This window comes from Notamacropus eugenii, chromosome 6 (assembly GCF_028372415.1).
Source record: "Notamacropus eugenii isolate mMacEug1 chromosome 6, mMacEug1.pri_v2, whole genome shotgun sequence".
NCBI lineage: Eukaryota > Metazoa > Chordata > Mammalia > Diprotodontia > Macropodidae > Notamacropus > Notamacropus eugenii.
The window spans coordinates 344,535,360-344,552,944 of NC_092877.1; the positions used below are offsets into that span (position 1 = coordinate 344,535,360).

General features: G+C 40.9%; 1 protein-coding gene across 2 annotated transcripts in view; it reads right to left on the reverse strand.

Annotated features, from left to right (window-relative positions):
- USP13 (ubiquitin specific peptidase 13) overlaps positions 1-17,585 on the reverse strand; it is a 131,058-nt gene that overhangs the window by 54,900 nt on the left and 58,573 nt on the right. For both annotated transcript variants that reach the window (XM_072618410.1, XM_072618409.1), the window contains 2 exons: positions 8,067-8,209; positions 1,194-1,378 (listed from right to left, as the gene is read on the reverse strand). In XM_072618410.1, the coding sequence (XP_072474511.1) occupies positions 1,194-1,378; positions 8,067-8,209 (328 nt within the window). The remainder of the gene's footprint in view (positions 1-1,193; positions 1,379-8,066; positions 8,210-17,585) is intronic.

Below are 17,585 nucleotides of genomic sequence, written 5' to 3' on the forward strand. Positions count from 1 at the left end.
TTTGGGGGTGGGGGGGGCAATATTTGAGGACATTGTTAAGAATGAAACAAAGGGCCTATCTACTATAAGGAGAGTAGTTGCAGGATTCTCCAAGATGTGAAAATAAAAAAAAATCTGCCAGTGATTGAGACACTGCTTTCCCAAATCTCTGAGAATCTCTATCAGTCAATCTGGATTGTAAGGAGAGTGTTAGCCCAAATGGAGTGATGGCCTGAGGCAACAGGAAGGAATCAATAGACCAGAAAGACACAGAATCAGAGATTTAGAGCTGAAAGGGACCCTCTGAAAGTCAGCTGGTCTAGCCCCTCTTGATGAGGAACCTGAGAGAGTGGCTTGTCCAAAGTCACAAAGTTAAGATTTGAATCCAAGCACATTGAATCACCTAGTACCACGCTACCTCACACTCTAAACCAAAAGGTAGGTTTGGGAAGAGTGAGAGAGGACTTGTGATGGAAGAGCAAGGAGGAGGCATTCAGAGAAGAGAATGTCCAAGTGTGAGGTTTTGGAGATGCAAAAGTTGGGATGAGGATGATGATGACGACAAATGTGACATCCAAGTGCTTGAACGGAAGTCAGGACAATTGAGAAGATTGACAAATGGACATATCCAGGTCTGAGAAGGGTTCCCACTGAGAATAAAGACGTCACCACATAAAGCAAGAGACTATGAGCCATGTGCTCACAACAATCTTAGGAGGCAAGTGCTATATATTTACCCCCATTTTACAGATGAGAAACTGAGGCAAACATAGGTTAAGTGACTTGCCCAGGGTCACAGAGCCAGTATGTATCACAGACAGGACTTAAACCCAGACTTTACAGGCTCCAAGGCCAGCGTAGAACATATTATACCAAACTTTTTCTTAAATGTATACATATATATTTATAATTTTTGGACCAGAGCTATGATTTTACTGCTGTAAGGACCTCCTTGATAAACAAATTCCCTATACCAGTACAAATCAGCAACTTGCCAGTAAATTATAGTTTTAAGAGAGTTTCTTGGGGTATTGAGAAGTTAAACCACTGGCTGAGGTCACTCAGGTTCAGGATCAGAGAACAGACTTGAACCAAGATCTTCTCAATCCAGAGTCCAACACTCTTGGCACAATACCAAAAGGTTTACAGGCCCTGTCTTTGTTGTCATCACCCTTTCCCCCAATTCTTTAAATCCCAAAGCTTGAAGGACTCACCTGCCCCATCAGGAGTGATGGTTCCTAACTTCACTGCCAAAGGGTAGCCCATTTCTTTGTAATGGTCCAACGCATGCCCATTTCCCCCCATGTTGTCAAAGAACCACTTTCCACAGAGGATGGTGCCATCGGTCAAATTCAACCAAAGGTTCTCTCGCAAGTCACACTTGGCACACTTCCAGCCACTAGACAGACACATGTTAAAAAAGGAAAAAATGTAAAAAGTGAGTAGGAAACTAGAAACAAATTAGATGCATGTGCATGGAAGGTTGTCTAAACAAGTAGTGGTACATTAATGAAATGAAATATTACTGCACTATAAGGACTGATGAATGCTGAGAGGCACAGGAAGACATCAATGAACTGATGCACAGGGAAGGAAGGAGAACCAGGAAAGCATGGTACATGATGGCCTCAACAACATAAAGGGAAAGAACGTTAACAACCACAAACAATGAGGGCAAAGAAGACTGGGAAATTACAATGACCACTCTTGTTTCCAAAAAGGAGATATGAGGAGACATCTCCCTCCCCTCTTTGCACAGATAAATGGAACAATAGATGTGGAAACAAAGCATATAAATCAGATTTTTTCAATGTGTTGGTGAGTTTCATTTTTCTCTTTTTTACGGACCCTCTGGGAGGGGAAGGGCAAAGAATAAGCTGGGAAATGTATGTGATAATGAAAGCAGAAGATAACATGAAGTTTTTTAATATTTGCTAACATTTTTATTGTGCTTTGAGACTGGCAAAGCATTTTACATATATTTCCTCATTTGATCCTCACAATAATCCTGTGAGATAAATTCTATTATTATTCCCATTTTACAGATGAGGAAACTGAGACTTGGGGATGTCAAAGAGACTAGTCCAGAGTCACACAGCTAGAGAGTATTTGTGGCTAGATTTGAATCAAACAAATCTTTCAAGTCCCATGCCACACTACCCATCATGAACACTACAAAGCGAGGATTCTCAATCTGGGATTGCAAAGACTGGAGAGAATGAGAGTCCAATCTTTCCCTCCCCTCAAGCAGGATTTTCTCTTTATTAGCACACTCTGCTAGCTCATGGCTCCTAATTTCTTCCCTCTGAAAAGTGAGCACAGATGAGGTGTTCTGAACATTTTTCATTTTCTTTCCTTGGAAAGATGACGTAGAATGTGAGGCATTCCTGGATGTCCTCTGGGGAATGACTTAGGTGGAAAAGATTGAAAGCCACAGGCCAGAAATGCTGCCTGAGGACAAGAGCTATTGGGTCAAGTTTTAAAATAGAGATGACAAAATCGGCATTTATTTTAAAGGCCTTAGAGAGAAAACAATGGCAATTCTGAAATATTAACAATAGAAAGCCCTGTGTTAATTAAGCAGAGCCCACATATCTCACAACCCTGACTTTTAAAAAAATTTCATGTGTAGGGAACTCCCAAGTGGGAAAACCCTTTCCACCCATAGAGATCATTAAGTCATCCGTAACTGATGATCTTACAGAGCTGCTTCCAGCACTGAGAAATAAATCTGACTCAGATTTCTACATTTATTTAATTCATATTTGAAACAAGCCTGTTAGATTGTCAGGGATTTTGAAACTGGGGTCCAGAAACTTTTTTATTTTGATAACTATTTCAATATAATTGGTTCCTTTTGTAATCTTGTACATTTTATTTTGTGCATTTAAAAGCTTTATTCGGAGGAGTCCATAGACTTCACCAGACAGGGTCCATAATAAAAAAAAATTATAATAGATAGCATTTCTATATGTGGCATTCTAAGGCTTACAAAGCTTTTTGATGCTCACCACAACCCTGGAAGACAGATGCTATATTTTGCATATGAGGAAACTAAGGTAAACAGTTTAAAAGTTAAATGACTTGCCCAAGGCCACACAGATATAAATAAGTGTCCAAAGCCAAATCTGAACTCAGGTCTTCCTGACTGCAGGCCCAGCATTCTATCCACTGTACTACCTAAACTGCCATAATATAAAAATGGTTAAACATCCTTAGAACAGATGGTTTGGAATCACTCCCAGTTCTAAATCTGTGACACTAATTCACAAGTTTTATTACACACCTACAGTGTGGCACTGGGATGCAAAGACAAAAATGGAAGAGTTCTGAGCCCTCATTGGAGGGTCACTGCTTTGCTGACTCCATTTTTATGTGACTTTTGTTAACTGTAGAGTTGTATACGCAAACAGGCCTGTTTGATTAATCTGAATTTTGCTGGGGGAATCTTGCATATATATAAATATGAAGTGTATATCAATTTCACCTGAATGGTGCTTTGAAGGGAGCCAGGGACTCTACAAGGTGGAGGTGAAGAGGGAGAGTGTTCCAGATATGGAGGACCAATTTGCAGAGATTAAATAGAACCATAACCCATGGGGGAAGGGGACAGAAACTGGTCACAGGAACAGACTCAAAGAGATTTCTGGGGTATGGCTGGGGGTTACTACAATTTAGCCTAGTGTCCTTTACCATCATAGAAGTGTGAAATAAGAAATCTATTAAGAGGGAGGCCCTTGTGATTCTACTCAGTCTTCAGCCAAAGAAAGATGACTTATGTTCATAATATTCTAGTTATTAACTCAGGAAAAGAGATTTATATGTTTTATAAAGAAACATATAAAAAGGGTTGAAATAAAAGGGGTTTTCACTTAAGGTGAAACTGTGGTTATTCTCCCACAATTCCGGCCACATACATCCTCTGTTCCAGACAGCCTGGACAACTGGTGACTTCCCATACAGCACATACCAGGCTCCCTTGCCCATAATGGGCACTCAGTAATGTTGAATTGAATTCCTTGAGACTCCCAAGGAAGAAAGGTTTGGGTAGAGAATGATCCCTTGGAAACTGGAGGTGGAACATGAAAGCTGTAAACATTCCATGTAACTGTTGGGAATGGAGAGGTGCCTGGTGGGTGCGATCAGGGTGCAATGCATAACCAAGGAGGAACTCCAAAGAACAGGAGTAAAGGACACCACTGAGGACAAACATGGAAGACTGTCTCCCCCTGGCTGGTGAGTATGCCTTGGGAAGCCAGAACAAGACAATCAGGTTGATTACCTTTACTTGGACACAGCCTCTCCAAGCTTTGCAAGCATATGATGTAGCAGATGGAATGAGTTATTTGAAATATGGAACAAGACCTAGGAGTAAGGTTTTTTTAATCCTTTTTTTTTAACATTTTAAAAAATGCTTAACTTCTTCCTAAGGCCCAAGTCTGATCATGTCACTCCCCTGCTCCCCAGAATCCAATACAGACACCTAGTGGGGCATTTAAGGAATTCTGAAGTCTAACACCCTCCAGACCTGCCAGCCTTATTCCACACTACTCCCATCAACCAATAAACACCTTTTAGATACCTATGTACAAAAAGAAAGAAAGAAACAATTCCTACTTGCAAGGAGCTTACATTGCAACGGGAGGACACCTAAAAATATAGAGAGAATACAACTCTATTACATGTATATGTATGTGAATAAGTGTATAAACACAAAGTAATTAACCACCAGTTCAGGTGGGAAGGCACTAGCAGCTGATAGAATCAGAAAAGGACTGATGGAGAAGGTGGTGTTTGAGATATGCCTTGAAGGAAGAGAGAAACTCTATGAGGTGGAAATGAGGAGGAAGTGCATTCCAGGCAGGGGCATGGCCAGTGCAAAGGTGTGGAGGCAGGGAATGAAGTGCCATGTGTGAAGAACCAAGAGGAACAACCAACTACATAATAACAGCTAGCACTCATATACCACATACTATGTGCCAGGTGTTTTATAAATATTAACTCATTTTCCTTACAACAACTATGCAAGGTGGGTGCTATTCCTATCACCATTTTATAGATGAGGAAATCGAGGCAGACATGGTGTGTGACTCAACCAGGCTCACACAGCTAAGAAGTGTCTGAGGCTACCATCCTCCGAATTACCTAGCTGCATCCATTTCCGCTACTCCAACACTCTCCTCTTTGAATTTGCAGAAAACTGTCCCTATCCCTGAAATGGTTCCCTTTTCTCCACCACTAAGAGACCTTGTCTCCCATCAAGGCTCAGCTCAAGTGAAGTCTGCCCTGATTCTCCCTACCCCCTCCTCGCTGTTAGTCCAAGGCTCTCTCCTTCCTGAATTTTCCTTGTCCTAGGTTTGTGTATGTGTTAGGTTTCCCCAGGACAATGTAATCTCCTTGAAGGCACAGACTATATTGCACACCTGCCTTTGAGTCTCCAGAGTCCAGTATAATGCCTGGCACATAGTAGGTACTTAATAAACGCAGGGACCTTTTCATTTTGGGGTTTGCCTCTCCAGATCCCAGTTTGTTGCCTGGCTCATAGTAGAGGCTTGATAAATGTTTGCTGAACTGCAATGAATGCTAATGAAAATAACAATTTTTTTAGTTTTATTTTTTAAATAAATTAAATCTCACCCCATCCAGAATTCTCTCATTATCCCTCACCATTTTAGGGCATGACCTTTACCCAGAGAGCAAAAAATCCAGTGTGTCCTAGTCTCAGATGAGTACACTTACTCACTTGGATTTTGATCCTAATTCTTGATGACATCCTAATTGACTTTCATCAATAACAGAGAGGAAGTGACATTCTCCCTATTTTTGAATAATATCATAAAACAAGGTAAGACTGAAGTCTAGGCTAAGGACCAAGACAAAGAGGTTGAGTTCACTTGGCTCTTTCTAGCAGATCCGGGCACACTTCAGCCAATGGGCTCTAATAATAGCAGGCATGATGGGTGATGGGCCGTAACCCAAAATTGATGCCCTGCAGTGCCCCAGTAACCGGCAGCTGGCCAAGGACTCAGGGAAGCAGCAGGTGTAGGAAGACTCCTCAAGAGCTAGTGATTTTAAAAAGGCACAAGGCTCATAAATACCCACTTCCAAACAATCTGATAAATTCTAGCACCAAAGCAAAGGCAATAGTGAGGCTGCCCTCCCCTTCCCTCTTTTGATATGGCTTTTTCCCCTTCAAGGCTGTTTCTCTTAACCAGATTACCTCTGAAGGATCAAATGTTGGAGGGGTTGGGGAAGGGATGGAGGAGGTGGGGACATTAGCCTTGAGCTGGTCCTGTCACACTGTGTAGCCTTACAACTTTCCAAACAAGGCTCATGAGTCTCATTCCTGATCTTATCAAGCGATAATAAGAACTAATTCTCATTTTACAGGGACATGAAGACAGGAGCACAACTAGCTATCCTGGTGTCTAAAGCAAGAAGGAAAACCTGCCCTTTGAGGTCTTAGTTTTTCAGTTGTGCCCACCTCTTTGTGACCCCATTTGGGGTTTTCTTAGCAAAGATATCGGGGTATATTCCCTTCTCTGGCTCATTTTAACAGATGAGGAAACTGAGGCAAACAAGATTAAGTGACTTGCCCATGGTCACACAACTAGTAAGTCTCTGAGGCAGGATTTGAATTCAGGTGCTAAGCTATATATCTAGAATAAGAGGGGAATCTCAGAGGCAATCTAGTCCAGTACCCTAATTTTACATAGTGAGAAACTAAGACCCTGATGAATTAAATGACTTACCCAAGGTCACACAGGCAGGAAACATCAGGGGTGGGATTTGAGCCCAGGTCCTCTGACTCTAGAGCCAGGGCTCCTTCTCCTACACCAGTTTTTTTAACTCCAGATTGATCTCCCTATTGACATCTATGTCCTGCTTCTCGAATTTCTATTTACTTATTGGTGGGTGAGGAAGGCAAGTGTTTTGTTTTTTGTGACTAGATCTCCCTTTCCTGCCCAGGCTAGAGGCGCACTGAACACCAATAGGGCCAGCCCTGTCGATGATCAGCTTTGGCCCATTTCCAACCTAAGCCAATTCATCTTTCCTTAGGCAGTTAATCAATGAACATTTATTAAATGAAAATGTTTTACATGATTGCATGTGTATAACCTATGTCAGATTGTTTGCCATCTCAAGGAGGGAAAGGAGGGACAGAATTTGGAACTCAAAATTTGAAAAAAATGCTAAAAATTGTTTTTACATGTAATTGAGGAAAAAAATAAAATATTATTAAAAATAAAAATAAACATTTATTAAGCACCAATTATGTGCCAGGCACTGTGAGTGCTAAGGCTACAAAGAAAGGTAAAGCATAACTCTTACACTTGAGGAGGTCACAATCTAAAGGGGGAGACAACATGGCAGTATCTGTATAAATAAGCTAGTCCTTAGGCAGCCTGGTGGCCCCTCCCCCCAACTCTGGAGGCTCACCATAATGGTGCCAGATTTGGGGCAGGCACTTAGCCTACTGCCGCTCAGAACTCCTGAGTTCACGCAATCCGCCAGTAGCAAGGTTACTGCTACTATGAACATCCAACCATTATGTATAGTTGTACCCCAAAGAAGAACGTCTTGATGAAGGGAATGTTTTATTTTTGTCCTTGTATGCATACAGTACACTGGCTGACATGTACGTGGTAGGATCTTAATAAACACTCACTGAACCAAATTTTTGTGCTGAATAAGGTAGGATGAGAACACATCCTGAAGAGAGTTGTGTTCTCTTAAAAACAGAGAATTCCTAAGTCTTTCTTATATGTAACTTGAATGGAAAGGCTTAGACTTTGTTCATAAAAAAATAAAAATTCAAATGTAACTCATTTCAGATTCAACAAACATTTATTAAGTTGCTAGGTGATAGGAGAAACAAAGTTAAAAAAATGGAAATAGTCTCTGCCCTCAAGGACTTCCACTCTATTGAAAGATACAAGATGTACAGAGGTAAGTAAATAACAGGATTAGGGGTGGTATTTATGGAAAGTCAGAGAAAGCTTGCAGTACCTTACCATAGGAGATCAGCATCCTCATGTGGCCCCCTGATTCCCCCTGCTGTCTCCCACCACCTGCAGCTCTCTCACCTGGGAGGAATCCTGACACCGTTGTCCAGTTGCATGAGGTTATTGGCATGTTTGGAAATCTGTAGCTCATTTTCCCAGGAATCCGGCTCCTGTTTCCTATATGGAGATTTTGAATTAAGGACGGCATCACAAGCAATTGTTACCTGCAAGAGAAATCAAGATATGATCTATAAAAACCATTAACTTATAAAAAGGAAAGTAAAAATCTTATTGATAAATGTCCTTCAGACCCAACAAAAACCCAAAGCAAGTGAATAAAACATGACCTCCTACTTGAGCCCATCCCTATTTCCCTTTGTCATTGGGGGTGTCCTCTGTCCCTTATTCCCAAAGAGTTGTTGTTGTGGTTCAGTCATTTCAAACATGCCCAACTCTTCGTGGCCCCATTTGGGATTTTCTTGGCAGAAATACTGGAATGGTTTGCCATTTCCTTCTCCAGCTCATTTGACAGATGGGGAAACTGAGGCAAACAGGGTTAAGGGACTTGCTTTATATTGATTATTTAAGAGACATTGAGTGGTGTAGTAATAGAGTGCTGTACCTAGGTTCAAATCTTACCTAAAATACTTACTAGCTGTGTGATCCTGAAAAAGTTACCCTTCTGTGTCTCACTTTCCTCAACTGTGTAAAATGGGGGAGTTAAAGTAGCCAAACTCTAACTTGAGAAGCAATTAATGAACAATGACTGATGAAAGCACTTTCTAGGTGCCCTAAACTGTGCAAGATATAGAGTACAAAGCCTCTGCCCTCAAGTACCTTACTTTCCAAGGGATGAGAATTGTATTATGCAAGCATTTAAAGGAAAACAAATACAAGGTAATTTGAGGAAGGTGGGGCTTAATACACTTCTAGGCATCAGAGAAGGCTTCCAGTAGAAAATGCTGCTCTAGCAGTTGAGGCCTGAGGGAAATCAGGGATTCTAAAATGTGGGTGGAAATAAGGAGAGTGCATCTCAGCATGGGGAAGAGTCAGTGCAGAGTCATGGAGACAGAAGATGGAGTGTTGTATGAGTGAAACCTAAGAGTAGACCAGAGTACCTAAATAACAGTGTGTGTGGCTCATAAAGTGCAAGAAGGCTAGAAAAAATAGGAAGGGGCCAAACTGAGAAGAACTTTCAAGGTCAGAGAGGAATGTGTATTTGATCCTGAATCTAACAGGAAGTCACTAGAGTTTGACCAGGAGGGGGTGACTTGGTCAGGTTGTGCTTTAGGAAAGTCACTTTGGCCTCTGAGTGGAAGATGGAGTGGAGTAGGGAGAGGCTTGAGATAAAGAGACCAACCAGAAGGCCACTGTCATAGTCCAGAAGAGAAGAGTTGAGGGTTGGGAGGACAGTGTGGGTTGTGTGACTGGATAGAAGAAGAGCTAAGTAAGGGGAACTCCACCGAACAGCACACACCATGCCCAAATTGGTCAGTTCTCACCACTGGCCTCGTTTCAGAAGTTAAAGGTCCATCTTTGCCCCATCACATTTTGCCCTGAGCAGCAGGCACTACACAACCAATGACCAGAGTGAAAAGGAAAACAGGCAATGCTTAGATGTACCAAGCAAACCAGGCTCCTCCCTTTCATCTGACCTAGATCTTATTTTCGGCATTCAGAACAGTTTCCTAAACTTGTCCGAGCGACACATGCTATCAATCACGTGTCTAGAAGGTTTGGCTACTATTCCAATTCTTAATGGGTACAAATGTGTCCCTTCATAGAGGCACTCATCCCTGGTCCCTTTATACCCTGGGCAGCCAATGGCCTCATCAGTTCTGGGAAGGCTGTCTTGGCACCAACCCATTGGGCTTCTGCTCTTTTCCTCTACTGCTCCAGAAAGGACACCTCATTCATCAGATCACATCAGAAGTCAAACAGAACCAATGGTGTAAATCCAACATGACATCAAGCAAACCAAAAGTTCTAATTAGCTGGAAACCTCAATAAGAACATAATTACACTTCTCTCAAACATCCACCTCCTATCTGAACTGCCTCCCACCACACCATGTGGCACTGATGCCATTTCCTATTTCATGACTGCTAACAAGCATAATGGTGTTAACAAAAAGTGCAGACTTCAAGGGCAGAAGACCTAGATTGGATTTTGATGATTACTTTCCCCATTATGGTATTAGTTTCTTCATCTGGAAAATTATATCCTTTCTAATGTTAAATCTATGACCCTAAGCACTTAACTCTAAATTCCCTGAGGTCAGGGGCCATGTCTTCCAGCTTTGCTATATTCCCTAAAGCACCAAATTCAATTCAATAAATTTTTTTTATTTAAAGAATCGACTGTGCTCGACACTGAGGATTCAAGGAAAATCATGATAACAGTCTCTACCCTTAAAAAGTTTGTAGGCTTCTGGGCACACTTGTGATCCCAGCTTCTGGGGAGGTAGATCGATTCTGAGCTGCAAGAAGGCTAAAGCCACTCAGGTGTCTGCACTGATGCTGGCACCAATATGGTGAGCTCCAGGGAGCCTAAGGAAGGGCAAACCAACCCAGGTCAAAGACAGAGCTGGTCCAGACTTCTAGGCCAATCAGGAGTGGAATCAGTCTGAGTGATCGCTACACTTTCACTCTCAAAAATAAGTATAATAAAATGATTTTTTTAAAGAAGTATATATGCTATTGAAGGATATTGTGGATAAGTAATACTAATTAATTGATTAAAAACCCATCATTTTGGCCCAGATCCAGGTTCTATTTATTTTTCCTTTATGAGGCAGTGGACAGAGTGCTAACCTGGAATCAGGAAGACCTGAATTCAAATCCAGCTTCAGATACTTACTAGCTGTATGACCCTGGGCAAGTTACTTGTAAAATGAGGATAACAGCACCTACATAGGAGAGTTGTTGTGTGGATCAAATGGGATGATATTTGTAAAGTGCTTAGCATATTTTCCTGGCATATAGTGGGTGCTATATAAATGTTTATCTCAGTCTCCCGCCTTTCTCTGTCAAAGGCCAAAAAGGCCGTTGTGCAGAAAACATGGTGGTTTTCCTTTCCCTCCCTCCAAGTATTAGGGGGTAACCCCTCCCCCACCCCAGACATCTGCGTTGTTTTTCAGTCATGTTCGACTCTTCGTAACTTCATCTGGGGTTTTCTTGACAAAGATACTGGAGTGGTTTGCCATTTCCTTCTCCAGCTCATTTTCAGATGAAGAAACTGAGGCAAACAGGAGTAAATGACTTGACCAGGGTCGCACAGCTAGGAAGTGTTGTAGTCAGAAGGGACTCAGGAAGATGAGTGTTCTTGACTCCAGGCCAGCACTCTATCCACTGTGCCACCTAGCTGTCCCCAAATTCCTCTTTGACACAAAAAATTCTCAATCTTTCCATCCCTATTTTTTATAGTCTTCCTACACTTTTATGACCCACACACTCATGGCCTACTCTTTGTTCCATACACACAACACTCCATGTTCTGTTCTTGTGACTTTGTACTGGTTATTCCCCTGGACATGGCATCTGAGTTTTCCTTAATAACCGATTATAGACAAGCTATTCAATAATTCTTAGAGTTTTTTTTAAAAGATACCTATATTTTTTCTATAAGAAATTTCATAAGATGCCCATCCAATACTTAATTCCACTTTCCTTTCGCTTCTCTTGTTTTTCAAGCCTCTGAAAGAACCCTAAAGCTTAAGTCTATGATGTCTAACATCCTTCCCTGCTCTCAATCTACAATCATATGACCCTCGGACACTGGATTAATGAGTCCATGTTCACCTACAAATGTCCTCCTTGATTTAACATACTTTGATTACATTTCCTGGATTCATTATCCTCACCATCTCAGCTTCTCAATCTTGCCACCCTCCTCCCAAGGTTTTCCCTTCTTTTCCCTTTCCTCCCTCAAGCTTTCCACCTCCCTTTCATAAATTGTCTTCCTTGATCAGAAAGAAAGGTTCTAGAGGGCAGAGACCATCTGGTTTGCTTCTCTTTGCATCCCCAGCACCAAGCACAAACCCTGATATCTTGTAAATATTTAATAAATGCTTTCTAGATAGATTGATAAATAGATACAAAAGTATAGGGATAAATATACATGTGTATACATGTATGTGCACACATATTTATTATACATATATATATATATACACACATTTTTCTAAGTCATCATTTTTCCAGACTGAATGTCCTAATTATTCTAGTCCAAACTACCATATGACACTTTTCTCCCCATCCCTATGCTACCACACTGGTCATTTAAATTATTGTGGACAACAAGGAAAGATTCCATTCTAGAGGAGGGAAGTGGGGTGGGGAGGATAGAAGGAGAGGTACAACCCAATGACTAGAGTATAAAAATCAAAGTCATCTGTAAATCTCACTTAAAATATATGTGTGTATATATATATATACATATATGTATGTATATATATGTATATGGGCAGATATAGATAGATAGACATAAATACAGATATAGGTAGCAAAATCATGAGCGGATCTGACAATTCAATACAATTCAACAAAAAGTTATTAACCAATCAACAAGAATTTGTTAAGCACCTACTATATGCTGGATGCTGTGCTGGCAATGGGAATGCAACATCCCTGAGGAATGTCCCTGCTCACATTCTACTGCAGGAGATGCGTACATAAATAAGGATATACAAAACACACACAAATTGAGGAGAAGAGGGAGGGTACTAGGAGCTGGGCAAGGAGAGATCTCAACATGGGTTTTAAGTAAAAGGCATCACCTACTGTGTTCAAAGGAGAAGGAAATGGCCAGCCACTACAGTATCTCTGCTAAGAAATCCCCAAATGGGGTCATGAACAGTTGGACATGACTGAAAATGACTCAACAACCATTTTGTTCAAATCACTGGGACAGACGTTGGTGATCCACAAACCAAAATGAAAATAGGCCCTGTCCTCAAAGAGCTTCCATTTTACTTGCCTAGGACCCAAATCCTCCAACACCCAGTGTTCTTTTTATAGACCCTACTACCTCAGAAGGCATAATGTCTTCAAATGCACTTCTTGATGGCCAACATGCTCCTGGTTATTGTGGCAAATGAAGCCAATATTTTTAAGAAAATAGAAAAATGACATTTGCTCCTTTTCCTGGATCACAGTGGATGGCTCCTTAAGCCATTATTCTAAGAAGGAAATGTGAATTATCTCCAGCTAGAGTTCATTATCCTGTAGGATATTTACCTTAAGTTATCATAAGGCAGATCCAAGTTAGAAAAACTAAGCTTTACATTTCATTAAGTGCCTAACAGGGTAAAAGTTTCTCAGCTAGGGAGGTCAAGAGATAAAGGAAACCGGATGGTTGGTTAGGGTCTTTTTCAGCTCCGTAACTTTTATTTTTGGAATAGCAAGAGTATAAAAACCTCAAAAGCAGCAAATAATCATTTGTAAAAGGAGAAAAATACTCTTAATGTAAAGTTAGAGGGCCTGATTCAACACTCAGCTCTGCCACCCACTACACAGTATGACCTTGGTTGGGCAAGTCACCTACATCCCTTAGCCTCTGTTTCCTCATCTGTAAAAGTCAAATGCTGGACTTGAGGACCTCTATGTTTCTTTCCAAACTGAAATCTATAATCTGCTGAGCCTAAAACCTACTCTTAGTTATATGTCAGAGTGCCCTGGGCCACTTGTATGGCCTTGCCATACCTTGCACCACCCCCGAAATCCCTGAGTTTTCAAATAATTTCTAGCAGTTTTTTCCTGGCTATAGTATGCTTTTTATACAAAAGAATTACTCTGTAATCACTCGTTGGAAAGGGACTTGTGTAACAGCAAACACCCTGACCTATCCAGGATGGCCTGCTAGCACAGGTTCTTAGATCTGCTTTTCTAAAAGGAAAGCAACTTTTGAGGTGTCAACAATCTACTTTAATTACAGTCACCAACAGAGAAAATACAGAGAGATAAAGACTAACAGACAGGGCTTCTGTCTGACCATAAGCAACACATACATGACAGATCAACAGACAGATCCAACTGTCTGACCGTTACACACACACATAGTTACCAGAGAGAGAAACACCAACATATGGGTTTTCAAAATCAAGGGGCTTCTTAATGACTACCCAGAATCTCATCTGGCACATGAACTTTCTTCCAAAGAGTAACCCCCCAAAGCAGAACCTCACCTCAGAGTGTATATATACACTTTTCAGAACCAGAGGGCATCACAGCCCTCCTGACCCAGTGCCTCATTAGCAATTAACAAAAGGTGGGAGTCTTCCTCCAAAAGAAGCCTCCCTTAATCAAGCTTCCCTCAATGGGTTCCACTTGAGGTCTATTAATGGGCTAGGAAGACCTTAAACTCTCATTGCCTGTGGTTGTTTACATTACAACTTGTTCAACACTTCCGATGTTAGTGTGAGATCTCATACTTCAGGTTTCCTGCTGGATGTTGTTAGTTTAGTCATTTCAGTTACGTCCTATTCTTGGTGACCCATTTAGGGTTTTCTTGGCAAAGATAATGAAATGATTTTCTATTTCCTTTTTCAGCTCATTTTACAGACCAGAAAACTGAGGTAAATAGGGTTAAGTAACTTTCCTGGGGTCACACAGCTAGTAAGTGTCCGAGGCCAGATTTGAACTGAGGTCTTCCTGACTCCAGGCCCAATACTCTGCCCATATTGCTAACTATTGATCTATATCTAAAATATAAATTAGGATAAAAAGTTTTCACAACTAATTTCACAGTTAATTTGTTTTTCCATGTAGATATGAGGCTAATGGAAGACATAAAAAAATACAACAACTTCTAAAGGCAGATATCTATATTTAAAATCTGCTTTAAAGAAAGCCCATAGAAATTTTGCACTAAGCTTGCAGCGGTATAGGAGCCCTAGCATTATTTCAGAGAAATCAAGTCATCAAATTATAAGTGCCTAAAATACAGCAGGCACTGTGCTAAGCACAAGATGATACCAAGACAGACAAAGTCTCTGCATTTTATCAAACATAATTTCCTCTTTATATTATTGACATATACATATATTTTTTCTATTTTGTTGATTTAATTCTATTTTATTTTATTAAAAAATTATTTTTATATTCTAGATATATTTTGTTTAAGAAACAAAATAAGCATTTCCATAACATAGAATAGAAAAAAAAAAAAAGAGGATTGTACATGAAACTGATATCTATTTACAGAAGCAGCTAGGTGGTTCAACGGATAAAATGCTGGATGCAGAGTTCAAATCTACCCACAGACACATACTAGCTGCCTGACCCCGGCTAGTCTACTTGACCCGTCTACCTGAAAATATGGATAATGATACTACTTTTCTCAGAGGGTTGCTAGGGGGATCAAATAAGATAATATTTGTAAAATAATCTGCAAACTTTAAAGTTCTATATAAAAGCTAGCGATCATTATTCTTTGGTTTGAATTGTCAGAGGATAAATTCAACAAACAATAATAATAACTAACAAGTATATACCTCTTTACAGTTTCCAGTTTTAGATACATTTAGCTACATTCTACTTTAGATACATTATTTCATGTAAACTTCACAACAAAATCCCTAGAATTACATCCCCATTTCAAAAGGAGGAAACTGAGACTTAGGGACATCAAGGGACTGGCCCCAGGAAGTCACAGGACAGGTGTCTGAGGCAGGTATTTATTTAAGGACCTACTGTGTGGTTCAGTCTTCCGTGAAAATGAACACAGAAAACGAAGTCCGGTAGCAGCAACTGAACAAACCACATAAACTTTGCTCTCCCCAGATCTGGCTTTCCTTATCAAGTAGGTCAAAGGCAAAAAGAAAGTGAATGACCAGCTCCAATCTAGTCTCTAACCAACCCAGATTCCCAAAATCTGCCCTCCTGGCAAGCAGGAGTGAACAGGTGTCTGAGCATGCTGGGAAATGCTGTCCAGAAAACTCAAGGCCCTGGCAGGCATGGCCCTGCGTTTAGCAGGACTTGAAGTAAGGAAGGGAAAGAAGAAAAAAAAGAACTCGAAAGATTTGGTTCAATCATACTTAAAAGGCATCTGAGAGGTCATCGGTTCCAATCCCCTCATTTTACAGGTGGGGAAACAAAGGCACCAAGTGGTGAAGTGAGCCGGGGTCACACACAGCTAGTAACAGTCTGAGGTAGGTTTAAATTCAGGTTTTAACTCTAAGTCTATTCCCTGAACTTCCTGACACTACTTCCTGCTGCCACAACTACCCCTTCAGGCCTTGGAGAGAGAAGAGAGAAGAGGGAAGAGAGAAAAAGAGGAAAGGGGAAGAACCCAAACAGCAGGAGAAAGAATGTTAACAATAACTGATATTTGTATGTCTTCACATACAACAACCCTGTGAGGGTTACAGAGAAAACTAAGGCTGTCTAAGGCTAACTGCCTTGCCCAGGGTCACACAGCTACTAAGTACCTGTGACAGGATTTGAACATGAATCTTTATCATTTCCTATCTGGCTCTATTTGATTAGATCATGTTGCCTCTTGAGAAAATGGAGAGGAAAGGAAGAGGAAGAGAAAAAGAAGGGAAGCATATTGCTTTGGAGCTGAACACAACTACTCGGATGTGGGGAAATGGAATTAAAGCTGAGGGAAAACTGGCTCCCATCTTCAGACACTTGGGTCAAGTCAAGGACATTGTCCAGAGAAAAGGTACAACCATGATAATAATAGCTTGCATTTACATTGCCCATTAAACATTGCAAAGTACCTTATGCCCATGTGGAGGGAGGGGCAGGGAAGGAAAGAAAAAGAAAGGGAGATGAAAAGCAGCCTCAGCTTCTATTTTCCTTCTGCAAGCAGGTGGACATGGTCATAGTTCCATGTTCCTCAGTCTTGGTTCCACCCAGAACAGAGGTAGTCCTGAGCAATGACCAGCATAGCTTATCCTCAGGCAGTCTCTTTAACAAGGTTAAACTAAACAGAACTCTCTCCCAAGGAACAGATCATCAGATCATAGCTCCATGACCAGAAGGGTCCAATGATCCCACTCAGTCCAACCCCCTTATTTTACAGATGAGGAAACTGAGGGCTGGCAAGGTTCAGTGCCTCGCGCAAGGTCATGCACGGAGCAAGCATCAGAAGCAAGATTTGAACTCAGGTCTTCTGACTCCAAAGTCAGTTCTTTACATTGTACCACAATAGAAACAATTCATGAAAGGATAAGTCTTGCTTCTTCCAATATTTAGATGCTACCAAGACCTTTTAGAAAAAAAAATATTTCATATAATTCCCCATCATGTATTCTAAGTTCCAGTTCACTCTAAATTCTCCAAATGTGACACTCCATCTGCCACCTCCATGATTGTGCACAGGCTACCTCCCCTACTTGGAACATTCTTCCTTCCTAAGGATTCCTTCAAATCCCTGGCTCCCTTCATGACTCAGCTCAAGTGCCACCTTCCACAGAAGTGCTTTCCTGGTTCCTCCAGTCATTAATGCTCTTCCCGTCTTAAGTTACATGGTGTATATTTTGCACTTATTTTTAAGTATCTTTTTTCCATATTACTCTATTTTTCTGGACCATATTTTTCCCCAGTAAAACATAAGTTCCTTGAGGGCCAGAAATATTTTGGGGTTTTTTGT